Genomic DNA, 15,022 nt, shown 5'->3' on the forward strand with positions numbered 1-15,022 from the left:
GTCGGCGTGGGGGGTGGGGGTGGGGGGGGGGCACGGCCCCCGTCTCTCTGTGAGACACTAACTGTCTAACTGTCCTGATGTTGAATGATGATCAACATGAGGTTCGCTACAGCTTTGTTGACCGTGTTAGCGTTAGCGTAGCATAGACTGTTAAAGCTCCTGGACAAACAACGTCGACGACAACGACGACAACGACAACGACGACAACGACAACAGCGACAACAACGACAACGACAACGACAACAAGGCTAACCTTTAGCAAACATGTATTATCCCGGCAAATGTTGAGCATGACTAACTGTTAGCTAACTTAGATGTCTGCTAACTTAAAAAAAATATGTCACAAACTGTGAAAACATTTTGTGCAACTGGAGACTTTTTTTAATCATTTTTCAACTGTTATAAAATAGTGTTTCTTTCAGCTAACATTTAGCTAATGATGCATTGTTTTTGGGCTAACTTTTAGCCATTTATTGGATTAATAACAAGGCTAGATTGTTTCCACCACAAATACACACAGGCACACACAGTCTGATTGTCTCCGGTGGTGACAGGCTGTGACCTCTGACCTTTGGGTGCACAAATTAGTCATCAGCAGCTGAAGCTGCGACCTCTTCTCTGGTGGAGCTGCAGGAGTCAGCAGCTGAAGCTGTGATTATCCTGACGACCTCTTCTCTGGTGGAGCTGCAGGATTTCTACAAATCTCCAGGACAGGTTTTCAAAACCAGAAGAATATTTTTTTAAACTAAACAGCAGCGTTCCGTGTCCGACTGTACGGCGGTGACTGGTGAGGACAGGCTGCAGCATTAGCGGCACCTACTGTACAGCAAGACTGGGGAAGTGAAACTGAACTGCAATCAGCCTCCATGTAATAACACTTTAATGGAACATTTTAAGAGGAAGAGACGGATCCTTTGCCGAGGTCAATCCTCAACTCAAAATCATTATGTAGTTAATTTATTTTTCATGCCGTGTTGATGTAAGAAACGTCGGCTGGGGAGGATGCGATGAAGGGCTTTCTTGATTTGTTATTTAGATGTGGAATTGAAAGAGCAGCGGAGAAAAGGAGAACGCTGCGTTTGTATGTAAAACAAGTTTAACGGTGACTACGTAAAGAACAGACGGTGACTGAGTTCCAAATGAGTTCATTTACATATCCATAACAGTGTTGCATATCAATAAATTCCCCAAAGCAGATTAATCCATCAGGAATCACTAAGGAATAATGATAATAAAAAATCTCATTATTATTTCTTTGTTCGTTCATCTGGTTCCCAGCAGCCGTGGGATATCGTCACAGTCCAAGTCAAACAACCATTCACACTAACATTCACACCTGTTTTTCACAACAACATATATAAGAATCAGCCACAAGTTCCTCCTCCAACTATATATGGAAAAAAAAAAAGTACCAGACGGCAACAAAGGTCTTAAAATTAATTCCTGGAATGGAACAAATAAATGACAAAACTGAAAATAATTGTAATTTGTAAAACAAATCTAAAACACACACACGAGTCAAGCCAGAAATCAGTCACGAGTAACTCAACTAAGTTCACTTTAACAGGTGACCAAAGAAATGGATCTATGTCCCCTGACTGGCCCCAGGGCCTTACTTTGGACACATCTGTCTAATTCAGAACAGTCAAACACAGAAAGTTATTATTTTTTTTTCATTCACTCTGATTAAACACCAGTGGGCTGCACCGAGTCAGAGTCGGAGTCAGAGTTACCAGAACTGGACTCAGAGCTCGTCTATTATAAATTAGCCTGAGCTGTAGCTGCTTCTTAGACGGTGGTGATGTGCTGAAAACATGTTTCCCTCAGCTCATTACTGACTAAGTAGCTTTGTGATTGTTGAAGGGAGAAAATGGCATGAGAAGTGAGTGAAAGTGTCAGAAGTTAAATTGTTATTCCAGGCACAGGCAGGACTTCTCAGCATCAAATCATGACTAGACTGAAAGTTTTTAAAGAGGGCAGTGGCACAAAAGTGGATCAGCTGAATCCAAAGCACGACCGGGCAAAATTAAAGCGACCACAACATTAGCAGATCAATAATCGAGGCGAGTTCCAACAGTAACTTCGCTGCTGATTCAGAATTTGCTTTCTAATGAGGAGCGCACAGGCTGAGAGTACTGTAGAGAAGACGCCGTCCTCTGCCTGGCTCTTGCAGAATGAGTTGCAGTCTCTCCGCAGTGCAGGAGCAGTGCTTCAGATTTATGGCTGTAACTGAAGGGTGTATGTACGGAGAGCAGCGGCACCGCAGTGGATCATAGTGACAGTGAAACACGGTTTGCAGACTCTGGTGTTGGACATCTGCAGAAAAATTAACCTCACACTGACCAAGCACAAGTGCAGCCACATTCAGGGATGATTAGTTTCACTGCACCGCGTGAAAAAAGGAGAAAAAGAAGTAGAGTCAGATTAAAGGTTTGTTTAGGAATAATATCGCAATATATTAGACATGTAACAGCCTGGTGTGTTTACTATGATATATATATAAAAACTCAACTGATGGTCATGCCTATACTTAGAGATTGAAGAGGTCACATCATTTATACAATTCACTGCATTTATTTATTTATTATTTCCTGAAATATTCCTTTTCAGGAAATGCTTTTATTTTTTGCTTTTTTTTTGTTTCATCTTCATCTACCTGGTCTCATTAAAACTTCAACAAAGTGCAAAGTAATTCACACATCAAACACCAGTCCAATCCCTCAGGTTCTTCAATCTACATCTTTTGGGTCTAGTTCTGATCTGAATATTCACTCAGTTGGATGAACACGGTTCCTCCAAACCCAGAAGACTGAAGTTACAGTCCGGAGCTTCTCTTCTTCTGACGGCTCATTAGCCCGGGGCCCGGCCCAAAATCTTCCTCCCACAACTTCAGACTTCAATTCAAAGACCCTGCAGTCTTGACTCAGATACTGATTGGGTTGTAATAGAATACAATCTCTGGTCTGAATGGACTTTATTTCAAACCTCTTTGATCAAACCTTACTTGAATAATTTCAACTCTGGGCAAAAAAAAAGTTCCTAAACGACTTAATGTGGACATGACTTAATCCCCTGCAGTAACACAGACTCACCACTAGATTGTGGGGTCTCTTTTCTCGTATTTCTACGAATTGTTGTCTATTCATTGTCATTTTCTCACATTCTCTTCAGTCCAGAGTTTGAAGAGTTTGACGACGACAACGACAACAACAACGACGACGACAACGACAACGACGACAACGACAACAGCGACAACAACGACAACGACAACGACAACAAGGCTAACCTTTAGCAAACATGTATTATCCCGGCAAATGTTGAGCATGACTAACTGTTAGCTAACTTAGATGTCTGCTAACTTAAAAAAAATATGTCACAAACTGTGAAAACATTTTGTGCAACTGGAGACTTTTTTGATCATTTTTCAACTGTTATAAAATAGTGTTTCTTTCAGCTAATATTTAGCTAATGATGCATTGTTTTGGGCTAACTTTTAGCCATTTATTGGATTAATAACAAGGCTAGATTGTTTCCACCACAAATACACACAGGCACACACAGTCTCATTGTCTCCGGTGGTGACAGGCTGTGACCTCTGACCTTTGGGTGCACAAATTAGTCATCAGCAGCTGAAGCTGCGACCTCTTCTCTGGTGGAGCTGCAGGATTTCTACAAATCTCCAGGACAGGTTTTCAAAACCAGAAGAATATTTTTTTAAACTAAACAGCAGCGTTCCGTGTCCGACTGTACGGCGGTGACTGGTGAGGACAGGCTGCAGCATTAGCGGCACCTACTGTACAGCAAGACTGGGGAAGTGAAACTGAACTGCAATCAGCCTCCATGTAATAACACTTTAATGGAACATTTTAAGAGGAAGAGACGGATCCTTTGCCGAGGTCAATCCTCAACTCAAAATCATTATGTAGTTAATTTATTTTTCATGCCGTGTTGATGTAAGAAACGTCGGCTGGGGAGGATGCGATGAAGGGCTTTCTTGATTTGTTATTTAGATGTGGAATTGAAAGAGCAGCGGAGAAAAGGAGAACGCTGCGTTTGTATGTAAAACAAGTTTAACGGTGACTACGTAAAGAACAGACGGTGACTGAGTTCCAAATGAGTTCATTTACATATCCATAACAGTGTTGCATATCAATAAATTCCCCAAAGCAGATTAATCCATCAGGAATCACTAAGGAATAATGATAATAAAAAATCTCATTATTATTTCTTTGTTCGTTCATCTGGTTCCCAGCAGCCGTGGGATATCGTCACAGTCCAAGTCAAACAACCATTCACACTAACATTCACACCTGTTTTTCACAACAACATATATAAGAATCAGCCACAAGTTCCTCCTCCAACTATATATGGAAAAAAAAAAAGTACCAGACGGCAACAAAGGTCTTAAAATTAATTCCTGGAATGGAACAAATAAATGACAAAACTGAAAATAATTGTAATTTGTAAAACAAATCTAAAACACACACACGAGTCAAGCCAGAAATCAGTCACGAGTAACTCAACTAAGTTCACTTTAACAGGTGACCAAAGAAATGGATCTATGTCCCCTGACTGGCCCCAGGGCCTTACTTTGGACACATCTGTCTAATTCAGAACAGTCAAACAGAGACCAGAGGAAAGTTCTTATTTTTTTTCATTCACTCTGATTAAACACCAGTGGGCTGCACCGAGTCAGAGTCGGAGTCAGAGTTACCAGAACTGGACTCAGAGCTCGTCTATTATAAATTAGCCTGAGCTGTAGCTGCTTCTTAGACAGCGGTGATGTGCTGAAAACATGTTTCCCTCAGCTCATTACTGACTAAGTAGCTTTGTGATTGTTGAAGGGAGAAAATGGCATGAGAAGTGAGTGAAAGTGTCAGAAGTTAAATTGTTATTCCAGGCACAGGCAGGACTTCTCAGCATCAAATCATGACTAGACTGAAAGTTTTTAAAGAGGGCAGTGGCACAAAAGTGGATCAGCTGAATCCAAAGCACGACCGGGCAAAATTAAAGCGACCACAACATTAGCAGATCAATAATCGAGGCGAGTTCCAACAGTAACTTCGCTGCTGATTCAGAATTTGCTTTCTAATGAGGAGCGCACAGGCTGAGAGTACTGTAGAGAAGACGCCGTCCTCTGCCTGGCTCTTGCAGAATGAGTTGCAGTCTCTCCGCAGTGCAGGAGCAGTGCTTCAGATTTATGGCTGTAACTGAAGGGTGTATGTACGGAGAGCAGCGGCACCGCAGTGGATCATAGTGACAGTGAAACACGGTTTGCAGACTCTGGTGTTGGACATCTGCAGAAAAATTAACCTCACACTGACCAAGCACAAGTGCAGCCACGTTCAGGGATGATTAGTTTCACTGCACCGCGTGAAAAAAGGAGAAAAAGAAGTAGAGTCAGATTAAAGGTTTGTTTAGGAATAATATCGCAATATATTAGACATGTAACAGCCTGGTGTGTTTACTATGATATATATATATAAACTCAACTGATGGTCATGTCTATACTTAGAGATTGAAGAGGTTACACCATTTATACAATTCACTGCATTTATTTATTTATTATTTCCTGAAATATTCCTTTTCAGGAAATGCTTTTATTTTTTGCTTTTTTTTTGTTTCATCTTCATCTACCTGGTCTCATTAAAACTTCAACAAAGTGCAAAGTAATTCACACATCAAACACCAGTCCAATCCCTCAGGTTCTTCAATCTACATCTTTTGGGTCTAGTTCTGATCTGAATATTCACTCAGTTGGATGAACACGGTTCCTCCAAACCCAGAAGACTGAAGTTACAGTCCGGAGCTTCTCTTCTTCTGACGGCTCATTAGCCCGGGGCCCGGCCCAAAATCTTCCTCCCACAACTTCAGACTTCAATTCAAAGACCCTGCAGTCTTGACTCAGATACTGATTGGGTTGTAATAGAATACAATCTCTGGTCTGAATGGACTTTATTTCAAACCTCTTTGATCAAACCTTATTTGAATAATTTCAACTCTGGGCAAAAAAAAAGTTCCTAAACGACTTAATGTGGACATGACTTAATCCCCTGCAGTAACACAGACTCACCACTAGATTGCGGGGACTCTTTTCTCGTATTTCTAGTATTTCTACGAATTGTTGTCTATTCATTGTCATTTTCTCACATTCTCTTCAGTCCAGAGTTTGAAGAGTTTGACCACAGCGGGACAAACAAACGTCCTCACTGTGTCTCCTTCAGTTTCTGCTCCGTACGACTTTCACCTCCACATCCTCTGACAGAAACACCGCAGCTCCTCGACGCCGTCTACCTACAGACTCAGGTGATGAATGTCAGCCATCAACGGCGCTCAGCATTTACATAAAAATCCACTGAACTCCCTGACTATTTTTCCTTTCCTCTGAAAGACCTGGGTTTAAAAAACTTTCCGTACCCGTAGAGTCCGTGCTCCTCTGAGGATCTGAAATCTGCCCCAGTGCTTGTTGGGAGCCACAAGGTCAAAGCCATACATTCCACGTCATCTCTGAGATTACAAACGTCCCTGCCCCGAAGGTGCTGATGGAAAACCTAACTCCCATGAGCGGCCGACCGACCGACCGACCGAGCATCCAACCTGTAGGCTGTGGACCAACCTGTGGACCTGAGCGGCCTGAGGGGACGTACGATGATTATTACCTCTGCCCGGTTTCTGCTCTGCTGAGCTCTGATTTATCCTTGCGGTCGGCGAAAAAGGTCAGAGCCTCAATATTCCCAAATATCAACCTCGTAAATATTCCACTTTCACATTAAATTACCAAACATTCCACTTCCAGACCAAACTGATTATGTTTCCTTAGGGGGGAACGTTATCTTCATTTATCTGCCACTGTGGCAGAGAGTTTAACCTATCACAGAGCGGAGTTTATGTCTATCTATAGCTTTTCCACGAGAGGAAAAAAAATAGCCAAAGGCCAAACGATCCTGTAGGAATTACGATTTAGTTGCACGCAAATGGAATCTTTGAAATTTATGAAGGAGAAAATGAAGCCTTGACTCTCTGATGTAATCCACACAGCTAACAGTTCACCTGGAGTTTGCTACATGTTAGCCCCAAAAGAGAAACTTTGTATCCGTTAAACTGGTTTAAACTGGTTAGCTACTGTGAAAATAGATATAACAATATGGATAAGGGTTTTACACAAGATGGATTAACTGGCAACAACACAAAATGAAAAAGCTACACAATTAAATAATAATAAGGCCACAACTATCCAGAATTTATTACAACATGTAGCATTTAGATCTCAGGCAACAACTAGAACAAAATCAGCCAACAGCCACTGCAGATACGCCAGAATTAGGTTAAAGCTGTGCCAAAAAAAAAAAACAAAAACCCATAAAATAACTCTCCTTCAGTGTCTCACCTCTGCAGAAATAGACGTTTTTAAAAACATTCACTGATTCTCCTGTATTTTCATTCCTAATAATGTCAACTTCCTGTAGTATTTTGACTCCCAGACACTCAGACCAGGTCAAACGGCCAAACCTTGTCAGTCAAAAGCGTCTTTCAGGCCTTCGTGCTGATAAATATGCCCTGGTGTGTCTTTGTGATTCACTCCAGGTCTGGAAAATGAAATAAGACCAACGACCATGTCCTTCACTGGCAGCAGAAATTCTACACTCGCAGTCAGAAAGGTGGCCTGGTTTGCTTCAGGGGTTTTACTCCGAGACAAGGACCTCAACTGAATAAATAGAATCCGTCTGCACTTGTTCAAATTTCTCCAAATTGTCTCGGAAATGTAGCTTTTGAATGACATCTTCCATCCTGACAAATACTTTGCCTCCGGGCCACGACAAGAGGCAAAGGTAAAGGAGGAGGAAGAGAAATCCTTCCACATCAACACAAACACAGAGAGAATCAATTCCTACACGGAAAACAGAAACAAAGACTGGATCCAGAGCCACTTCAAATATTCTGGTCTTAACACAGTTATTGTTGCAGTACATTGGACGAACTTTTTGGGAAGTTTCATCCAGCCCTGTTAGTACAAGGGTTGTCATGGAGACAATCTGACAACAAAAACACACACCTCAGCATCGAGGAGTCTGGAGGGGGGGGGGGGGGCAAAACTTAAAGTATCACAGTTGCCCAAGGCTTTTTGTGTTCCTGAGAGACACACATGGAGACAATTTAGTCCTTCAGCAACATAGAGGATTTAATGAAAGACCCTATATTTACAGGTGTGTGTGTGTGGGGGTGTGTGGGGGTCTTTGTGAAGGACTTTTCATTTCAGCTGTATTTGATTGGCGCTGGATTTGTTCCACCCAGGGAGAAAAAGGTAAAAGATGACTCACCGAGAGACTGTCCAGCAAGGATGCGATTATTTTCCCCCGCCACCGCGGCCCGGGCGTTCCTCTCGTTTATGTACTGTACGAAGGCGTAGCCCTTGTGCACAGAGCAGCCCACGATTTTGCCGTACTTGCCGAAGATGACCTCGATGTCGGTCTTGTTGACGATGGTGGTGTTGAGGTTTCCGATAAAGACTCTGGAGTTCAGTGAGCGGGGGTCATTCTTGTTGGTCACGTTGCTGGTCTGGTTTTTACCAGTCATTCTCCTCCAGTTGCCCTCCTGGGACACACACAGAAGGAGGACAGGACTTTTAAGAGGTTTTTGGACAAGCCCTGTCCTAGCGGTTTTTGTGCCTACAGAAAATACTACAAAATCCCAGAGTGTTACTTCAGTTAGTGAACATTAATACAAGTTTAATTTGTTTTTTTAACACTGCGTGCTCATAGTACCTTAGCTCAGAGAAACCTGTGGCACTGACCCCGACTCCATCCACAATCCTGCCTGAGACTATTGAGCCCACAGTGGCTTTTACTCTGACTGGGGACACTGGGGACTACTTCCTGAGTAAGTCTGGACTTTTAGTCATTGAATGGGACACATTTATATCCTGGGGACTGACTCAACTCAAAGTCTTTTTTTTTTGGATCAGACTCTGACTCAAAGTCTGTCTAGTTTTTTTTTCTTCTTCTTCTCTGACTTCAAACCCTGGAGACTCCTCTCCTGTGACTCACTCTCTGATTTAAACCATGGGGACCAGACACATCTTCAACTTTAACAGTTGTACTACACACTGGACACTCAGTGTACTACTTAACAGTTGTACTACACACTGGACACTTGTATGGGAATCGACTACCCCCCCTGCTCCCCCCACCCAGCCGTCCACACTGACTTAGGACTTCATTTGGCTTTGTCTTCCTGATTGACGTTGATCTGACTTTAACCCTCGGTAACAGGGGGTAAAATGACCAGGGAGGGTGCAATCTTAGAGAGGCACAGAACAGAGTTCTCTAGAGTAAGGTGGGTGGAGGGGCTAACCTTGCTAGTACTGTATATTAGCCAGAGTTTTTGAATCCCTTCGAGGGTGTGATTCCGTCACAGATGAGGACAGAGATGGAAGGTGAGACTTAACGACATAAAAGCTGACATTTCCAAAGGTCAACTCTATTTTAAAATGATATTCCTAATTCATTAAACAAGTGATGGACTGTCCTGGTCGTGCAGGTCATTCTATGCCCCTTGTTTTTCCACTGTGTCACATAATTGCACCTTCGACCAATGAGATCTTTCTGGTTCATCACAACAAACACTGATGGAAACACAAACTTTCTATTCTTTTCTCAAATCCCTTTAACGTCGCTAACGCTGCGGTTGTTTGTTGAGTTGTAACATTATGACATTATTGGAACGCCATCAATAGATTGTTGAATAATATAATTATAGGGGGCAGCAGTGAGTGACACGACAGTGTTTTCCTTCTTTGTCAGTGAGCTCTGTTGTCACGCTGCCCAGTTCGTCCTGATGCTTTGTGAGCATTTTAAAGAACGGCAGAATGTCGAGGCTGCAATTCATATATTTATTTACCTTTGTGAATAAAACGCCTGCGTCATTGTTGAATCCACAGTCCTGTGCACAGCTTTAATGCAAATATAATAAGGGCAACCTCGATGAATGACTGTTTGTTTTTTATCCAGCTGCACATTCAGGAAATGATATACCCCAGGAAAGGATGCACCGTTCAACGACTCAAAGTCTGTATGCAGTGTTCAGTGACTATTTAGAGTAAATTCATAACAGTTTAATCCAAGACACCTGGATGCAGGCGATAGCTAGAATTACCAGAAACACAAATGTGGAAATGTGTTTGGTAAGAACTCACAAATAAGACCGTGAATAGCAAACAGCTCACCACAAAGTATTTCATAAATAAAAAATAAGGAAATAAAATAGGATTTTAAAAGTAAAATATCAAACAATTGGAATAAATGCTATAAAAATAAATAACTGGAGCTTATGTTAGCAGCTAGTTAAAAAAAACAAAAAACTAAATAACAGGTTATTTCAGCCAATAAAGCTAAAGTCCGAATGCTAACTAACGTTGAAAATATTTTGCCAGGCAGCCAGTTGTAATAGGCTAAAAGTAGCTAAATATAAACAAAAATTAATGTTAGCTTAAGCTATTTCTAACTAGCTTTAACTAGTAAAAGACAAAGGACAGTCAGAGCAGATAATAAAATATTTCGCAGAAACTGAAATAAAAATAACACCAGATTACAGTGTAAGAAGTTTAACCTAAAGATACATGAATGTTAGCCCAACAGAAGCTACATGCTAGCTGAAATGACACACATCTTACAAGACAACTACTAAAGTAAATCAGGAAATAGCAAACAGTTTACGATATTATTCAGATGAACGTTAAATAGCTAAGAATTCCTAGCTAGCTGGCAGCTACCGTGTCAAAGGATGAGATAAAAATGTGCTAAAATGTAGTGACCAAATAATTATGTTTCTAGACCATATTCATCGTCCCTAATTGTAGCCAATAAATTAAACATATTTTAGAAAAGAAAACATATATAATATAAGGTGGTCCCATAAAAAGTATTCATGCAAAAGGATTGTAACACTTGAAAACACATGTCTGAGATTGAAAAAAAAATTTTAAAAAAGGATCCTGAATGGTGCCTGAATACAGCAGTGTCTATTTGTTTCACAGGGCAAAGTGTCTCTGTCAGGAAACCATTACAGCAGAGACTGTGATCAGGCCAGACGTTCAGCTGCTCATCCATGGATAAACACATTATTCCACATGGCAGCATCTGTTTTTTAGCACGACATGCGCTCCACTCACTTTCCCTGTAATTATTCACCGCCCACTACAGGTGCACGTTGATTCACGACTCCTGCGGGTTCATTGTTTACAGAGCATCAGCGCATACTGCAATCATGAGCACTTTTTTTTTTTTTCCCTTTTATTTATTCTTACTGCATGTGTGAGTGTGAGTGTGTGTGTGTGGGGGTGGTGGGGGGGTAAACTGCTGCCTGCCATCTCTCAAGTGACCTTGACATTTATCAGCAGCAGACAGTGAAAATTAATGTGGCACAGGCACACACACTCACACACACACACACACACACACACACGTGTGTGTGTACTAACAGAAATGAGCTCCACACTGACTACCTAATGGTGGTTTAAACCCACTCTCTGACACTCGTGCTATATTGACGTCCGAGGACAGGTCACACTGAGAACATGACAAATCAGTGCAGCAGTGTTGGATCGACTTCCTCCACAGATAAATGGGAGCGTGGGTAACGACCGCGGATCCCCTTTTTTCCTCCACTGCTCCTGGTGTTATATTTCACGTTGTCTTCTCACTTATTTTCTTGAGAGCAGGACACTAATTTATTCCATCAGTGCTTCTGGCCTTGCCTTTTGGTTTATTGGCTGCCGCCATTAAGCATCCTTTCCCCGCTGAGGTGATAGCGTCAGGAAGAGAAACATGGGAAAACAACCCTGGAACTGATAGTTCCCCGTCGTGTAATTTGCAAAATAATTGTTCAATGGACTTGAAGTTTGTTTATCAAAAAAAAAAAGTCAGTGCAGACGCTAACGCCAGTGACGTCGATGTGAATCAATCTTTTACCTTTTATCTGCTGAAGCTTCATGGACTTTAAAAAAAGAAAAATATAAGAAGAAAATAGTTTGATTACAGCTACAGTCAGTGTCAGCAGAGCCAGAGATGGAAGAAGTCTAGTTTTTAACCTGGTGTTGTTCAAGTGTGGGGCGTGGTCCCAGGGTGCTGCCAGAGAAACTCAGGAGTGGAAAACAGAGTTGACTACTACTGTAATTTACCACAGGAAGAATGAGAAGGATTATTTAAAGTTTAGATTTTGTACGTGGAACAGTTGGCCTTCTCAGGTAGTTAATGATATAGCAGATAATAGCATGACGCTAGTGCGTGGAACGGTTGGCCTTCTGAGGTAACTAGTGATATAGCAGATAATAGCATGACGCTACTTCAAATGTAGCTAAAAGCACATCATTTTTAAGTCCACATAAATACAGGGACGAAGCTAAAGGTGAGTCACTTATTAAGATGTTGCCTATTTCCCTGGTTTCCATGTTGACAGTACAAATCAAATCCCGGGCCTGTGCCTTCGTACACACTCTCACAGAAACCCACACTGCTCGCCATGATAAAGAAATATGGATGAGTCCAGCAGAGAACGCACCAAGGTCGCACGGTGATCAGCAAAGCTGTGTTAGGAGGAGAGGTAAAGGCGATGAAGGGATTTACTGCGGCGCAGGAACAGCCATATTACCCACTGCTCCGTGGCCCGCTGATGCATTGTGTCGGTGTAGACAGTTTTTTAAAAGGTTGTTGTTTGGGTTCGGCCCTTTGCCTGATTTATAGACATTTTTTCAGAGGAGGGAGGAAACACACCGAATTGATTCCTTTTGGTAATTTCCCAGCCCTCCACCGCTCGTACGCTCCTCTCCGCCATGCTTCAGTCACTCTGCTCTGATTGTTGCCGGGGCGTGCTGAGGAGTGGGCCTGAGGAGGAGGAGCTGCGCTCGCTCAGACAGAACAGACAAAAAGGTAGCACACCTTTACCACCGGTGTTGCTGCCGTGTACTGCAGAGGTGGAATCATTCCCTCCATTCATGCCCCCGTCCGCCTGCTGTAAAAGCAGTAGCAACAACTCAGGGGAGAGAATGAAATAAAGAAGAAAGAGATTTCTTTTCCTTTGTAAATCAATGCCTCGTTCTGCATTGTACTCCACTGCAGTGCGTTTGGATGCTTGGTGCACTTTGGTGAATCATGTCCAAACACTGAGGCCATTCTGTCCCCACAAGGACACATCTTATTCAATTTTTAGCGACAAAATAGGAGTTTATTCAATATTGACCGCAGAGAAGGATATTATAAAGACGAGATGCAGAGAAAAGTGCTTTCCATTTATCAATGTTGCTCACGAAAGAAAAAAAAAAAGAAAAACAGTGCAGTCCTCAAAACAGATGGACAAACTTAATTTCCCTCCCTTTTCCTTTCTGTGAAGTTGCTGCGGTTTTCCTGTAGAAGTCAGCACTGGGCTGGGATTCAAACCCGTAAGTCAGCTGAGGTCGCAGCACCGAGCTGTACAAGAGAGAAAGAGCAACTCTGACTCTGAAAGGCTGAAAGACTAAAACAATGACAGTCAATAAGACATTATATATATTTATATATTTTATATTATAATACAGCAATTTTTTCAGGCCAAAGACTCGAACCACAGCTTACTCAACAAATTGTGTTTTATATTGCCATGTATAAATACAGTACACATTTGGAATAATGAACAACAGGCCTTCCTGTGTGGCATTTGCAATAATGAACAACAGGCCTTCCTGTGTGTCACTTCCTGTCCATGTCCATCCAGTCTGACACAGGTGGACATGCACTTTTACTGCGTCCATCCAGTCTGTGCAGACTGACACAGGTGGACATGCACTTTTACTGATCAATAACCGATCAATGCTGTAACTGATTGTTTCGAGAGGCTGCCGTCAACTGTGTCTGTGTCTGTGAAGTAGTGGAAACTGTGGTCCTGGTTTTTCAGGAGCAGAATCAAACGGGGGGACGGTTGGAGGAGTTTTGTTCCTTCGGAAACTGTAATCACAATAAACAGGAAATTGCCGTTGATTGTGTCTATAAAAACATTGATTGTTCAGTTTCACCTGTGTCTGAATGTATCTTTCACGTTCTATTTTTTTTAATTGCTTACCCTGGAGCTATCCCTGCTGTAATTACGTCTTGCTTTCTTTATTTTGTCATTTTTTTTCTTCTATTTAATTTTATAATTTTTGGGCTGAAAGTTTTACCTTTATGCTCCAAGTTCTGGGGAGGTTTTCATCAAATAGTTTTTTTCTTTGCCTCCTTTTAGCTAAACTTTTATTTGTTCTGCCTCTTTAGGACGGAGTTTCGGTTAGCATAGCATCGCAGAATATCACAATATCTATCGTATCGTTGCCCCCGTATCGTGACACATATCAGATCTCCAGATTCCTGCCCCTGCACAGCCCTTCTTTCTCATCTTAAATAAATAACCCTGTGAATATTTCCTTCCAGTCACTTCCTCTCCAAATTGCTCGGCTCCTGCTCTCTGCTTCTTGCTGCATTATTTCATATTCGTCATATTCCTCCTGAAGCTCTCGGCCATTGGACGTGTGTGGCTCATAGATCTTTTCTGACTCCAGCGTCCCAGCCGGACCTTTTCCTTTTACCTGCAGAAATCCATCTACAGTACATGTCGTCAGTCTTTGCTTTACAGCTCTGAGGTCTGCTTTCAGTGGAAAAAAAAGAAATTCATTGACTATTTAAAAGCCCGAAGCAATTAGCCGAGATGCAAATGAAGCCATTTTTCTACTGGCTCTGATTCAGCTGCAATGAGGAAATTGATAAATGGCGGCGGCGGCGGACTGGAGTAAACCTGTGAGTTGCTGTCGCAGATGAAATTGGAGAGGTGTTTGTTGTGTCCAGAGGGAATCGACTGTTTGCTGACGGACGGTGGGGAAGACTTCAGCTGCAGTGACAAGATTTCATTTCTCTCCAGAATGGTGTGCAGCTGTCGCACAGGGGTGAAACTAAAAAAAAAACCCCTCCACGGCGATCTGTCGAGTGCAGAACACATCAATCTCTGCCGGCGCTTAAACCAATTA

The 15,022-nt window shown here is 42.1% G+C and overlaps 1 protein-coding gene across 1 annotated transcript in view; it reads right to left on the minus strand.

Moving 5' to 3' along the window:
• Positions 1–15,022, minus strand: part of LOC103377361 (RALY RNA binding protein like) — an 84,328-nt gene that overhangs the window by 41,613 nt on the left and 27,693 nt on the right. The window contains exon 2 of the mRNA XM_025054482.1: positions 8,319–8,592. Coding sequence (XP_024910250.1) covers positions 8,319–8,574 — 256 coding nt within the window. The 5' untranslated portion in view covers positions 8,575–8,592. The remainder of the gene's footprint in view (positions 1–8,318; positions 8,593–15,022) is intronic.

The sequence above is a fragment of the Cynoglossus semilaevis genome, chromosome 3, assembly GCF_000523025.1.
Source record: "Cynoglossus semilaevis isolate Cse_v1.0 chromosome 3, Cse_v1.0, whole genome shotgun sequence".
Taxonomy (NCBI): Eukaryota; Metazoa; Chordata; class Actinopteri; order Pleuronectiformes; family Cynoglossidae; genus Cynoglossus; species Cynoglossus semilaevis.